Genomic DNA, 15,374 nt, shown 5'->3' with positions numbered 1-15,374 from the left:
CCCAATTTTTTCCTTCAATCACTTTTAGCTAGGGTTTAATAAAACTAGAGAAGTGTTTATTCAACATGTGGGGTGTCAGATGACGGAACAAGTTATTGAGGAATGAAAAGGAGAGAGTTTCCAAAAATCATGTTGCATCTGGTTCTGTGGCTGAAATTATGAAGTAACAGAATCTCAGTTTGGTACTGACTTCCCAAGCAAACATACAGCAACTATGCAAGTGCTCTTTGTACTTGGAAAACATGTTTGATCTAGAAATCACTAGGAAGGACTAAGGATGAAACCTTAGTGTTCCTCTTAGACAAATTGATTTCTTGAGGGAAATGCAAATCCTCCTCCAGTGGAGGAAGAAAGGTTCTGACAGGCCTGTTTTTATTTTGCCTTTGTTTATTTTAATTTCTAGTTTAGAAATTCACCATAGTCTAATGGTACAACATACCTGAGGTTTTCTTTTTAGGTAACATTCATGGTTGCTCTTGTTGGGTGTGTTCTGTAGGGAAGAATTGTGCAAACACTTGGGAGCCTCCCATTCTCTAAGTATATCCAAATACAGTTCTGGATTATAATATAAGAATCTCTTTTTAACTGCCATATAATAACTTAGGGATTTCAGCTGCTTTGTGAAATGTAGAAATTAAAGATGCCTAATGCAATTGTTCTTTCTCTTCCTAGATCCTTTTGCACTAAAGAGGAATGTTGCACGGAGTCTAAATAGCCAGATGGTATTTGAGTACATCCTGGAGCGATTCAGGACAGCATATAAATATTTTGCGTGTCCACAGAGTAAAGATGGGATTAAATCCAAGCCAGATACCAAGAAAAAAGAAAAAGGGAAAATGAATAATAAGAAATCTACAAGATCTGAAGAGCCTGTAGCAAACTGTTGCCTTTCACAAGAGGAAAATGTTGTAGAGAAAGAAAACATAGGAAGTGGATGTAACATACCAGAGAATGAAGTTGAATGTAATGAAGCAGTAGAAGCTGTAGCCAAAAGATATACTTCCCAGAACATGGACTCTTCGCTACTTTCAACATTGGACTCTAGTTATGATGAAGACAAAGAAGAAGCTTTACCCCTTATTTCTAATGAATGCTGTGAACTAAAGCAAAAATCACCCAAGGAGAGGGAGGATTTAGAAATTTCAGTTTGTATAACTGAAGGTGAGCTGAGCCATCTCTGTAACTGCAGTGAACATCAGCCTGATGACACAAACTCCAGTAATGAGTTTTCTGATGCTGAAAGTAGGCAGAGTTTGGTGATGGAGTCGTCTCCAGAGACGAAGTGCACTGGCACACCAGCTACCTCACCCAACTGCACAGCAGTGGTGGACACTCATGAGCTCAAAGATGAAGGCAGACTCTCAACAGAAGAAATGCATTATGTGTTTGACAAGTTCATTTTTACTTCAGGAAAGGTAAGCAGTATCATCTGTCAGGGGGCTGTTACTTTTGGTGACTGACCCTGAGGGTGGGTGGATGGCAGGACTCTCCCAGTGATTGTTTCAGCCTGGCTTGTGAATGATAGCTCTGGCCTTGGTAGAGTACCTGTTACTCAGGGCTGGAAAACCCCAACCTGTGTGCTGTTTGGACTGGATGCTCTGTTGGCACCATCTTATGCAAAGCTTTTTGATGTACACAAAAAAAAATCCTGGGTTTTTGTTTTTTGGTTGTTTTGTGGGTGGGTTCTCTTTCTTCTCCTACTTGTATAATTTCCAGGTGCTTTTAGGCACTGTGAGAAGTGAATTGAGAGGTGCTCTTCTGTTTTTTGTAGAGGCTCTGTTGTTCGTATGTTAAGTGTTCTTGTTTGTGTGGAGGTTGTAGCCAGGTGGGGGTCAGTCTCTTCTCCTGGGGAGCAAGTGACAGGATGAGAGGACATAACCTCAAGTTGTGCCAGGGGAGGTTTTGGTTGGACATTAGGAAGAATTTCTTCACCAAAAGGATGGTTAGACATTGGAATGCACTGCCTAGGGAGGTGGTGGAGTCACTATCCCTGGTGATGTCTAAGGAGAGACTGTACATAGCACTCACTGCCATGGTCTAGTTGACCTGGTGGTCTTAGGTTATAGGTTGGACTTGAGGATTTCATAGACTTTTTCCAACCTAGATGATTCTGTGATTTTACATGGAAATGTTAGATCTGCTGAGCTATGTTAAATGTAAAATTGCATTTTTGCACCTTTTGTTTTCCCCCCAAAGCCACCAACCATAGTATGCAGCATCTGCAAACGGGATGGACATTCCAAAAATGACTGCCCAGAGGATTTCAAGAAAATTGATCTAAAACCACTACCACCAATGACAGACAGATTTCGGGAAATACTTGATATAGTGTGTAAAAGATGTTTTGGTAAGTTCAAAAAGTGTTCATACTCCACTCTACACTGTGATCTGTAACTGTAGGGTTAAATTACTTTAAATTATTTACAGTTCAGATTTCTGAGGTAGCTGAATATCACATCTGACTGTGTTTTCACTTGTTTTTACTTAGATGAATTATCCCCTCCTTTATCTGAGCAACAAAACAGAGAACAAATTCTGGCAAGTTTGGAAAGATTTATTCGAAAAGAATATAATGGTACGTAACAGTAGGCAGTGATTCTTGGTAATGCCCTCCTCAGTCATCTTGTCCAGAGCATGAAGATGTGATTTGTCTCATTTTATTTTCCTTGTGTCATCTCTTCTGCTCCTCTCTGTTAAGCTATTTTGCAGACTTCTGCACTGAACATCCCTTCATGTTATTCCCTGGAGTGGAGGAAGAGCTGCCAGAGTAGTAATGCAGATACAGGACTATTGCAATCAGGACAAAAAGCAAGTTTGGTTGGGTTTAGTGTTAGCTTTGGTCATGAGCCAAGTTCTCTTGTTGCCTAGTCACCAGTGTTTAAGTATCTTAGAAATCTTAATGAGTTTATCTTCACATCTCTTTTATAAAACAGGCAAAAGTATCTCACTACAGTGACACACATCAGGGCACAGAGATGCACAGTGATTTTTTTTTTTTTTTTTTTTTGGTATTGTTATGGTGTTGTAAAAGAGTGCTAGAGCCAGGTACCAATCCCAGGTCTCCTGCATTCCAGTCCATGGAAGTCATCAGTTCTGCTATAGTTGGCCTGTCACCAAGGAACTGAGAAGTCCCACTGGCTGTGCCTCCACTTACTGGCAGCAGCTGAGGATTGAGACCTGTTACAAAGCCTTGAAAGACTTATGGTTTTCAATTCTATTAAAGGTTAGGAAAAAGCAGTGAATAGGTGTTTTATTTACGTATTTTCCCTAGCATCAATTTCAGGTAAATGTATTCTTTTCAGTTAGGAAGGAATTCCCTTTGCTACATAATTTTGCTTTCGTTTACAGTGGTGAAAATACTTGCATGTAATACTGTGTTTCAAACAAAAATGTAAACAGAGCAGTTGGGAAAGAATGTTCCATAAAGTATAGTAATCTTTCTGCTTGTATGTTTTTGAAGAGAATGTCATGGTTACAAAAACTTACTGATTGACCAGATTTACTTAGTCACAGGAAAAATATGCAATCTAGATAAAGCACGAGTGGAACCAGAAATATTACTTGTACTACCATAAGAGTAGCTTTGTCTAATCTGTGGGGTAAAGCTGTGCTGGTGACTGGTTTGCACATTACTTTGATTTATTTTAAATAGTAAAGTGCAGCCTCATACCACAAAACATTGCACCACATTTAGAGGTGCCATTTAATGATTGTAGTAACTCTGTGACATACCTCAGTCATAAAAAAATTACATGGGCTTTATCCTGCCTGAGTTTCCATTAATAATTTTGAAAGTATTGTGTTTCCTCCTTTAGCAAAGCTGAAATCTTTGATGTGACCTTGTAAGCTCTCTCATTAGGCTGTTTTTTTGGGAACCTGCACATCCCAGTTAAGCAGTATTCCATAGCTTAGACTTACCATTTGACTGTAAAAAAATTTACCAAATTCTGGTCTCTTCCTGTGGTCAGACAAAGCCAGGCTTTGCTTATTTGGCTCTTCGAAGAATGGGTTTGGATTTCGGGACAGTGATCTGGATATCTGCATGACATTGGAAGGCCATGAAAATGCAGAGGTAAGAGTTTGGAAATTGATTAGATCTGCTGTTATAAATTCAAGAGTTCTTTAAGGATTTTAAATTCTATTCATTGAACATTGGTTGGCTGTACTCTGCACAGCTGAAGCAACATCTAGCCTATTTTGCTTTTGATGCCCTGAGCCACACAGTCAGTGCACTGTGGATATCCACGCAGAGCACATGAGTCACCAGTTTGCATAAATTTCTGTGTTGGCTTATTGCTTGCTTCTCTTTGTACATAGACTTGTTCCCTATGACATATACATGATAATAAATATGCTTGTTGGAGTAGGATCCATGTTGTAATATCTAAAGCTCTGATATTTGTTTTTCCTAGAAATTAAACTGTAAAGAGATAATAGAAGGTTTGGCAAAAGTTCTTAAGAAGCATCCAGGTAGGTGATGTAAAGTACTCTTTGTTTTGTAGCTAGATTTGCTGTATATGTAGTTAATAGAAATGTTTTATGTACTAAAGTGTTGCTTCCCCAGGTTTGAGAAACATCTTGCCTATAACCACAGCCAAAGTGCCTATAGTAAAATTTGAACACAGACGGAGTGGCTTAGAAGGAGATATCAGTTTATACAATACACTGGTAAGCATCTGCTTCTCCTTGGGTTTGTGTTCCAGCTGAGCTCTTAATTCCTTCTGACTCAAATAATCATTTGAGGGAGTAATTTTGAAGCCAAAGTTAAAGCCGAAGTGTGGTTGGGTTTTTTTTTTCTACAATTTGAATTCAGTGGCCTCCACCCTCAGCCCAGCCCAAGCAGCTGTGTGACCTGCTGGCAAAGCAGCTCATGGCACAGAAAGCCTTTCCATGGATGCTTCTGAAAAGCTTAGTGCCACATCCACTGTGGCCTGTTGGCCATCGTGAATAGTAAGGCTCATGCCAGCTTTCACCTGGCACAGCAAAACAACTTTGACTCACATTCACACCTGTTTGATTTTACTTGTTTCTCCCTTTCCCAGGCACAGCATAACACAAGGATGCTGGCTACATATGCAGCTATTGATCCTAGAGTGCAGTATCTGGGCTACACCATGAAAGTTTTTGCAAAGGTAATGTAAAAGTAGGTGCTTACTTGTATAAAAGTGTTTTCTGCTACAGCCACTGAGTTCACTTGTTGCTAATACCACCTGGAAAGGAGGCAGTAGAGTGCTGTTCATATGAAGTGTACTTTCTTAAGATAGCCATGCTCTGTGTCTGTCAGAATCAAGTCCTGGTTTCTTCTGCTATCTGTTGAAAGATTTCCATCTAAGAGGAAGCTGATAAAAGGAAAACTTACTTTTCTTTTTTCTTCAATTTCAAACCAGCTACAATTTTAACAAACAAAAAATCCTCACCCAAAACCCAAACCAAACTGGACAAAATGGTAACTGTAGGATGTAGAGGCATGTGGCTGTGCTTGAGCTTTCCAAATTTCCATACCTAGGACCAGTCCAGAGATTGCTTCTGGCATACTCACCTTGGTTTTACCTAGTATCACAGTCAGGAGTAGGTAGGTAAGGGGTGATGAATGAATGCCTGAGGCTCTGTTTGACATGCCTAGGACATATACTTGACTATCAGAGTTCGGAAATATCAAGTACCAAATCTCCTGCATCTTTTGTTAGGATATTCTAATAAAGTGTTACACTATACAGACTTTGATATTGAAACATGGTGTTGCTTTTTATTCAAGCTGCATTATTAAATACACTCCCCAGACACATCCAAAGAAAGCTTAGTGAAACTGGGGCAAATAAAAAATGGCTTATATGGAGTGCATCGTGCTCCCAGATGTTCATGTAATAAGCTACATCAAGAGGAATAAAATAACTTTGTGCCAGAATGGAATGGACATGTCCATTTATACTGTCACTGAGGCCAGTAAGGATTTTTTTTCTTGGTGCGGTCACAGTGGTGCACAAAATTGCTGTGTCTCTTCTGTGTCTAGATTAAAAATGCTTTGTGTTGATAATAATGAATATTACATGTTTTTAGTACTGCATACTATTGTGTAATGTAAAGATTTTACTCTAAAAATCAAGTTTCCAAGTTGTGGGATATACACTCCTCGATGTATGTGTATGGAAGTGACTTCATAGCTATACAAACACTCTTTAAGCAAAATGCTTCCTCCTCTGTTTGCATTGGCAGAATCACCAGGAACAGCTGTGGCTGCTGCTGCTAATGTGAAAGTAATTTGTGACTCCCAGTTTATCCAGACTAGGAGGTTAAAAGTGCAGTTAGTTGTGACACAGGCTTGAAGCATGGGGTAGCTTAGAGGCAGGTGCTGTGGAAAGGTTATACTGTAATAAGATATTGGAGCATAGTCAGGTAATCCACTGATTACAGAGTCCCAGAATGGTTTGGGTTGGAAGGGACACTGAAGAGCACCTGGTTCCAGCCCTGTGCCTTGGGCAGGGATGTTTGTTCTGCACTGTGTTGTGCAGGCAGGGAATGGTTTTGTTAGGGGTGTGTATGGATGCAAAATGCCACCTATTGCCTAAGTTGCCAGTACAACATGGAAATACTTACCTATTATTAGTTTTACCTATTAATAATTACCTAGGTAATTATTACATAATAATTAATTTTATTTTTAATTGGGGTCACACCAAAATATTAAGGAATGATAGAAACAGCTCTAGTAACAAGTTTATGAAAATGATGGTGTTTTGTGGTACTGAAACTTGGGATTTCTGTTCTGGGGATTTTGATTTGGGTTTTTTTTTTCCAATTTGGCACATTATAAATTAAAAAAAAAAGTGAAATTTGGCTATGAGAAACTTCTCTGTTTTTATGCTAGTCAAATTATGCTGTGGATTTGCCAGATGGCAGTTGACTCTAGGGTGCTTTTATTTTTCAGGCTTCATAAAACAATTTTTAGTTATGAGCTGAATGTATCTGCTGTTACTAGTGGGATTTCTGTCTGCTCTCTGACATAGCTGTTAGTCTTGAATAATAAAATGTCAATTCAGTGTTTTGTTTGAAATGTGTTTTGCAGCGCTGTGATATTGGAGATGCCTCTCGTGGTAGCCTGTCCTCCTATGCCTATATTCTGATGGTTCTGTACTTCCTACAGCAGAGAAATCCACCAGTTATTCCAGTTCTTCAGGAGGTAGGTTTTCAGAAGAAGAGGCTATGAAAATAGATGGACCTTCTTTTCAAGCCAAATATGAGCAATCTGGGCATTTAGGATCAGGGTGTGAGTGAAGTATGGGGGCTCTCTGATTAGCAGGTTCTAAACTCCCACTTGGTTTTAGGAGGTAAAACTTAGCAAGAAAATGAGAACAAAATTGAGGATCTGTTGGGCCTAAGTTCTGCTGTTAAATTTACTTTGGGATTTTGGTCTTCTGTTGATATATATATGCTGAACAGGATAGAGAAAAATTGGCAGGTGGTGTGGAGAGAAGGGAATTGTAATTATGAGACTGTACCAGATGCTCTTGAAATGTGAGTCCAGCTCTTCAACCAGTTATTGTCAGAAGCAGTATTTATTGCTCAGATCTTTGTAAGAGATAAATTTTATTTTATTACTTGATGGGGGGGGGGAAAAGGCAAACTTTTTTTGTGCCAAGAAACTTTATTAAGAAATAATACCTCCACTGCATGGGTGGGGAAATTATCATCAGCCTCTTCCAGCTCTCTGAAATTCCCAAGCATGCCTGAAAGTTATCCCTCTCTGACTTTTTTGGTTTCTGTGTGCAAGAGGAAATTTGGCTTAAGTATTGCAGTTGAGACTCATAGACTTTCTTGCTGATGCTTTAGTAGTGGTTTGGGATTGTTACTTTATTACTACCCTTAGAGTGCATTTAAATAACAGAGGAATTTCCCCTTGGCTGTGCTAAAGTCAAAATGTAATAGGAATCATATAAAGCCTCCTTAGAGACTCTCTGGGCAAGAGGGATGTTGGAATCTTGATGGAGGTAATTCAGTCATGTTTTCTTGGTTGCAAAGAACAAGTGAAAATTAAATAGCCGAATAATTTGAGAGGTACAGCAGTAATTCAAAAAGACTTTCAGACTTTTTACCCATGAGAAATTCTGTCTGTGTAAGAAGCAATTGTGAAAATTAAAGGATTTATATTTTTGTGTCATTTTTAACAGCAAAGCTGCAGGTATTTTATGATGACTTTGACTTGGAGTGTGACTGTGTCCCTCTCTCTTCCGGCAGATATTTGATGGAAAACAGATTCCACAAAGAATGGTGGATGGATGGAATGCTTTTTTCTTTGATGACATGGAAGAACTGGTAATAGTCTAATTCCAGAAAAGCCACTAAAACTTAAACGTTGTTTTTATGGAGAAGTAATAAATTTCTAATGGTGTAATATATAAAAGAGTACTCAAACTTCCATATCCATGATATTATCACTTCTCAAAGGAGTCCTGTTTTGCTGAAATTAGTGTTTGCTTTTTCTTGGTTTACTTTCAGTCAGTTCTAAATAACATACATCAGGAAAAATACTCTTTGTTCTTAAAAACAGTGCAGGATTAGTGTTGACTAGTGATTTAACCTGACTTGAACCAAATGAAACTGTTTGTGGTAGGCAAACTCATCGTTAGGGAGGTATTCTGGGAGAAGAGGTACTTCAGTAGCTGTAGCTGTACAAATTGCCTTCACTTTCATGCAGAAGAAGCGTCTCCCTTCTCTTGGAAAGAACACTGAATCTCTTGGAGAGCTGTGGCTGGGGTTGCTGAGATTCTACACTGAAGAATTTGACTTCAAGGAGTATGTGATCAGCATTCGGCAGAAGAAGCTGTTAACTACCTTTGAGAAGCAATGGACATCCAAGTGTATTGCCATCGAAGGTACTCTGCTGCTGATTTGCTCTTCCACTAATGAGGGGGTTATGAAATGTTGCTGGAGAATCTGTTCTCTTCGCATAGGATCTTTATGTGAGGAAACCCCCATCAGTGTTTTGCAAAAGCATTGTTTGCAGGTCCTGCAGCTCATGGAATGAAATTAGACTCAGAGCTTTTACTAAGTGTCAGTAAATTGCTCTTCTTACTGTGCTATGGTTAGTCACCTACTTTTAAGACACTCAGCATTGCTTTGCTGTCACCTACTCTGTGAATGCATTTAAAATGGAATTCTCTGTGTTAAAATAGAACTATTCTGCTGCGGCATATTTTTTCCAACTCTAATTTGATTTTTTTTCCCCTCCTTTGAACAGATCCTTTTGACTTGAATCATAATCTCGGTGCTGGAGTCTCTAGGAAAAGTAAGCTATTAATGTCTGCTAGTGATTAGTGTTCACTGAGTTGTGCCTTTTCTGTTCTTTTCCAATAACTTTGTCTTTCTTCAATAGTGACTAATTTCATAATGAAGGCATTTATCAATGGGAGAAAACTATTTGGTACCCCATTCTACCCAGCTGTTGGAAGAGAAGCTGTAAGTTTTCAGAGTCCTTAGTATGTTTTTACCTTTGTTCACTGAATTGATGCCTCCAAGGCAAATCTCTTGTATATACTTTTCAATTTGGTATGAAGAATATATGTAATTATACTTCATCTGCATAAAATGTATGTCTTAGTACTGTGCTCCTGCAGCATAAAATTCACAGGAGTAGCTGGATGGGTGATGGATATTTTTGGCAGGTTTGGGGGAAGTAAACTTAATTCGGTTTTTATTTTTAAGAAAACTTTCCATTGTGTGACATTAACTGTTGCAGAACAATGCAGAATTGACTATAAACCCAGAAACAGTTTTAAGAACTTTTAATAGCTGTTCATGTAGGTAAAGAAACCATATTCAAGAGATGTTATATTCTGTTTATTTTTCCAGTTGGTGCCGCTGCTTGAGGAAGGAAAAAGGATGGTCATAGACATAAGTCAGTTGACCTGCAAAATTTGCATAGTGCGTCAGGGTCAGGACTGTGTTCATGCCACATCATATTGGAGAAAGCACTCCTCTGTGCTTCAGGGCCCAGGCATTGATGTGTAATAGGCAACTGTTTTCCTTGTATGCTGGAACTAATATTTTTAACATCTACATAGAAAGATGTTTTCTAAGACAGGTTAGAGGACTGTTCTCCCAGTGGCTGTTAACAGGGCTTGTCTTTCTAAGGGATGATAAAAATATTTTGAAATATTTATTTCCCTTCATCCTTCCCTACTTCTCTCTTCCATTTGCTTTCTTTATCTCTGTTTTTCTGAGTTTTTACCTCTATTTCAGTCTTTCAAGCAAGATGGTACTTTGACAATATTTTTGTTGCTCAGAGGCTGTAAACTGTGGCCTTTGTGCTGACACACATCAGAACTGCAGCTGTCCTTAGCAAATTCCAGGGGAGGGGAGTGATACAGGTCAGTCTGCAGATGCTCCATCTGTTTCCCACCTGAGCTTTGTTCTCTCTAGGGGGATATAATTGTGGCATTTGGGAAGGGACACAAGTCTGCTTTGGAAAGCACACAGGCAGTGACTCAGATACCAAAATAGATCATATGCAAAAAATTGCCCTCTGAGGAGCCTTTGGGGAGGCAGAAGGTAGGCAGCAAACTGGAGCCTGGATAAGCTGTTCTGCAAATTCAGCCTCTGGCCCTAAGACCAAATCCCCTTTTCAGCCCAAACTGCTCCACATCTCTGACAAAGCTGCCATTATCTAGGGGAAGAAAAGGACTAGGTATCATCTAAGGAGGAGTAAAATGCAGGGAACAACAGGAGATGAAAGCTGTCCATTTTGCTTTCATTTCTCAGTCTTGTGAATGGTTTATATCCCTTATCTGTCTGATGTGTTTTGGTAGGAATACTTCTTTGACTCAAAAGTGCTGACAGATGGGGAATTGGCACCCAATGACAGATGTTGTCGTGTCTGTGGAAAAATTGGGCACTACATGAAAGACTGTCCAAAGAGGAGGAGGTAAGTAATACACAAAGCTATAGTAAAATCTTTGAGATTCAATCAGGAGAGATGTGGATATTTGAAGTTTTAATGGAAATGAAAAATATGCTGAATTGCAGAGGAAAATCAAAGCTTCAGATCTGATCCTCAACTTCCCATCCTGTTTTACTTTTAAGACTGTTCCTGGTCATCTCTTTAAATTTTAGTGTTTATGCAAACACACAGAGTAAAATCAACATTCTGTAATATGCTAATATGTAGTTAAGCTTAACTTAAAACTCAGACAACTAAATTATCTTTTTATAGTCTGAACATTCAGATAGGAGACCCATATTGCCTGGCTGCACAGTTTGTCATGTATTAGAATGGATCTCCTGTAGTGAGCATGGTCAGAAGACAGTGCTGAATTTGAGTTCTTCTGTATATCTGGTAATGTACATCTGCAAGGCAGGTAAAATTCATTTTACAACATCTAGGGATAGTTTAAATGTGCACAGTTAAGGTGCATTTCTGTAACATCATACTAGTGCCAGTCACCTGGTGATCTGCACTTGTGTGTTAACTTCACTTAGGAGTTTTGGGTCCTGCAAAAGGAGTCCTTGGTACATGCAGGTCAATGTCTCCAAAGAGAGTTTAGCAGGAGTTGACAGAGAATGTGCACTTCTCACATTTTTGCAGCTTTGGATATTTAATGAACCACTTAGTGTAGGTTGTCTGACTCCTAAAACCTGTTGAAGCCCTTGATTAAAGTCTGGGCTTTTTCATGTACTCCTTATGTTCAATTGTGTGCTCCGTAATTCTTCAAAGGATTCTTGGTTTCTTCCTGCTCCAGAGTCCTTATTTACAGCCTGTAGTTGAGTCAGCAGAGTTCAAGATACTTGAAAGTGGACTGGAACCCTGAGGTCACAGGTGCACTCGTTCTTTCAGCTGCTCTCTTACAAGCACTAGCACATTGGATTGCATCACCTTTTTGCCTACGTCTGCCTCAGGAAAAGAAGTTGAAATCTGCTCTTCGCACAAACTGCTACTACGGCACAGCCGCAGAGACTCTCTCTCAAATTCTATATACAGCTCAAAAAATAGTATTAATATTTAGCAATCCTACAGATATCTTGTGGAAAGAGACCTTTACTTTTTGTCTTTGTTCCTCATCACTAGTTCTTCTTGTATTGTATTAGTACTGAGTGTTTGAAACTGCCTCAGTGCTTTCTTTCACATCCTGTCTAGGCTCAGACACTCTTGCAGAGAAAGGTGCCCTGTCTAGTCAGGAGGAGGTTGTATCCACAAGGTACAGCTTACTAGTTTTGGGTATGTCCTGGTTCAGTGGAATTGGTGCATAGAACTACTCCCAAACTAACTAGCAGGTTAAGCCTGCTTAGCTGCAGGCATAATTCTGTGCTGATACAGTCAGACAGCTTTTGGACAAGTCTGGGGAGCTTCTAAGTTCATTAAGTTCATACAAGCAGGTCATTAACCAGCCGAGTCTGAAAGTATTTTTCTGGGATTCCTAAGATATTTGTATTCTGGTACAGCTGTTGGTTATGTAACCATTTCCTTTGAACATTGCCATATAACAGCTCTGCAGAGATTTGTGTGTGTGGTTTTGTGATGCTGCTAATAAAAGTTATTATTCAGGTTGAAGAAAAAGGAGAATGAGAAAGATGATGAAAAAGAAGTGAAAGAAGATGACAGAGAAACAAGAGAGAAAAGGTGTTTCATCTGTGGGGATGTGGGTCACGTTAGGAGAGATTGTCCTGAGTTCAAACAAACCCGTCAGAGAAATAATGGCATGCCAGGTGAGTGTAGTTTGGAACTTCTGAGATCCCTATACAGACCTGGTAATTACCTTAAAAATCCTGCAACTCATGTTTTCAGTCATTGCAAATACAGCTCTTAGTCTGTGTTGCCTTTCCTTGAGGGGAGTGATGCCTCCTGAAGCACAGGCTTTGCATGGGTGGTAAAAATGTACTCAGTATGTATAGTGTACTTCAGGGCATTGCTTTATTTGTCTTCCACTCGTGATGGCTGCATTTAGTAGCAGTAATAATAGTAATGATTGAATGCATTTCCTCTTTCAAATGTTTCTCAAATGTTAGCTAACCCTCCAGCATCTGTGAGAGGTAAGTGCATTTTCACCAGAAATCAGGGGTGTTACAGTAACCCTTCCAGCAGAACATACAGATGAATTAGACTAGATCCGACTTTGAAATTACTGATAGTACTTGGGAAAGTCTAATTGCAGACACATTCAAGTTAGTCCCTTAGTTGCCTGTGGTTTTTGAAAAAGTAGAGAAAGCAATCACAAATGACCTTCAGAGAACCTTCCCTCTTTTCTGTATTCTGTTACCCTTCACTCTTTTTGTCTTTCCTTTCTTTGCCCTAAAGTTACTGCTGTTGCTATTTCAAATGCCACTGCTAACAGCAGAAGTGTGAAAACCTGTATAAAGTAGTGCTCCTGCCTGATAGCAAAGTGAGCCTTGTTCATGCTAGAATTTGTTTTACTTAAAAATAGATTGTGTGTTTAGCTGCCGGAACTATTCTTGTGTGTTGCCAGTAGAAGGGAAGGTTTCCATCTCTCTCAGTTCTGTTCACTCTTGTGTCACCTGTAACCTTGTGGGTTTTATTAACACTTCTGTTCCTTGGCCAGGCACGCAGCTGGTCCGGAGCATGGTCGGGGCACAGCTGGTGGCAGTGAGCCAGCAGCAGGTGGAACGGCCCTTGCGCACTAGGCAGTCGTCAGAATGTGTAAGTTCCAATTAGCCGTGGGATTGAAGTAAGCAAGCTGTGAGCAAACCAGTCATGCTAGGAGCAGCTTTGCATAGGTTTTTTTCTCAGCAGATTCTGGACTTTATAATGACAGCATTGCACTCTGCCAGCTACTGAAACTTGTTTATAAGGTAGCATCTCTTGGACAGCACTTGTGGTTTTTCAGTATGGAAACGTCGTAGTTAAATTTCATGTGAGAGAGCTTGTCATCCTGAAAGGCAAGATTGAAGCTTTCAGAGTCTTGTGCTTAGTTACTCTGGCAATGCTCTGGAGTTGCTAAGGGAAGGAAAGCATAGCTCATTGTTGGCTTGCTGGAGACATAGGTTAGTGACAACCATGGCTCTCTGTGGTGTAAGAGAACTGCCTTAAGGGACTGTCATGAACAGGCAAGGAACACAGATGAATCATACTTCAATTAAAAGTCTGCCAGAGCACACTAGAAGCACAAGCAGAACAATGGGGGATTTTTTTGTAGTTTTATCTTAGAATTTGTTCAAATATCTATAGAACTATATAAAAATCTTTAACCTGCTTTTAAGTGGAGATGGATAGCAGAGGGTGTTCAAGCAAACACAGCTGTTGGCATTTAACATTTTGAGGCTACAGAATACAGCAGAAATTCTTTTATTTTAAGCTGTTAGCCTGAGAAATGTTGTGCCTGCTAATGAAGCTGGCAAGTAAGTGCACACAGTAATCAGGGCTGCTGATCACTAATGCTCTTAGTTCAGTTTACTACATTAGATATAGAGTATTTCCTGACTGATCAGCAAGCATTTTGTGGAATGTTGGCTACAGCAACAGAGACCTTATGGCATAATTTTTAATGTAATAGTATGCTGTTGAGGAGGGACTGATACAGCCCTAATCTAAGTGAAGGGCTGAACATGCCGCAGGAGTGTATTTTTAGGAGCCTTGTATTTCTGCTTGGGAAATCAAAGCTGGGCTCATGGGTGCTCACACAGGCAGACACATGCACAGTGGACCTACTGCATGTGCACCTTCTGGTGTCACCTGTATGTCATGGACTCTCTGTGTGTTGCATGGTTGCCATTTGGCCAGGGTTACTTGGTAAATATGTGCTGTACAGGAATTCTTTGAGGAGAATGGGAAGGGGGAATATTTGTGGAGCAAGAAGAGAGCAAAGGGAAAGCAGGAGTGTGGAAGCAGACCAAGAGGCTGGAGCTTATTGTTCTTCCTCTCCTGCTGCTGGCATGTCCAGTGCCTCCTTATGTTGTTTCCAGGAAGGCTGTAGTGAGTGCATGTGCTTTGTTTTTTGTAATACTTAAACTGTTAAAGTAGTTGTCATCTTCCAAATCCCGGGTTTTACCTCCTCCTTCTGGTTTGATAGAAAGGTATAGGAGGCGCTCATACAGGGACAGTTGGACTAGCAGCAGGGAGCAATCCCAGCTTCTGGGCTTCAGCCTTTGCCCAGGCAGAGATGCACAGCATGCTGTTAGAAGAAATGCTCTGGCATGGGGATGTCCTGCAGACCTCTGGTTATTGGAGAAAAGTGACTGCCAAGTGGCAGAAACGCCGTCATGGATAGTGACAAGCTTAGAGACATTTAACTTCAGGTATTTGACATCAACTGAGGCACTTGGAGCTTGTCTGTCTGCTCCAGTCTGTGGAGAGAGACAAGTCGCTCCGGGGGAGATTGAGATCTGAGATTCTGGTTTAAGTACCTGTTTGTCATTTGGATATCTCTTTG

General features: G+C 40.0%; 1 protein-coding gene across 1 annotated transcript in view; it reads left to right on the top strand.

Annotated features, from left to right (window-relative positions):
- ZCCHC11 (zinc finger, CCHC domain containing 11) overlaps positions 1-13,660 on the top strand; it is a 29,431-nt gene extending 15,771 nt beyond the window's left edge. The window contains exons 12-22 of the mRNA XM_009071565.1: positions 673-1,415; positions 2,197-2,347; positions 2,489-2,575; positions 3,969-4,072; positions 4,413-4,470; positions 4,565-4,668; positions 5,043-5,132; positions 7,064-7,177; positions 8,233-8,310; positions 8,693-8,870; positions 13,548-13,660. Of these exons, the coding sequence (XP_009069813.1) occupies positions 673-1,415; positions 2,197-2,347; positions 2,489-2,575; positions 3,969-4,072; positions 4,413-4,470; positions 4,565-4,668; positions 5,043-5,132; positions 7,064-7,177; positions 8,233-8,310; positions 8,693-8,870; positions 13,548-13,660 (1,820 nt within the window). The remainder of the gene's footprint in view (positions 1-672; positions 1,416-2,196; positions 2,348-2,488; positions 2,576-3,968; positions 4,073-4,412; positions 4,471-4,564; positions 4,669-5,042; positions 5,133-7,063; positions 7,178-8,232; positions 8,311-8,692; positions 8,871-13,547) is intronic.
- Positions 13,661-15,374: the final 1,714 nt, after the last annotated feature.

The sequence above is a fragment of the Acanthisitta chloris genome, unplaced genomic scaffold (assembly GCF_000695815.1).
Source record: "Acanthisitta chloris isolate BGI_N310 unplaced genomic scaffold, ASM69581v1 scaffold39763, whole genome shotgun sequence".
In the NCBI taxonomy this organism is placed as follows: domain Eukaryota; kingdom Metazoa; phylum Chordata; class Aves; order Passeriformes; family Acanthisittidae; genus Acanthisitta; species Acanthisitta chloris.
Note: the sequence above shows the minus strand (reverse complement) of the source record. Positions and strands in the feature narration are given on the sequence as shown.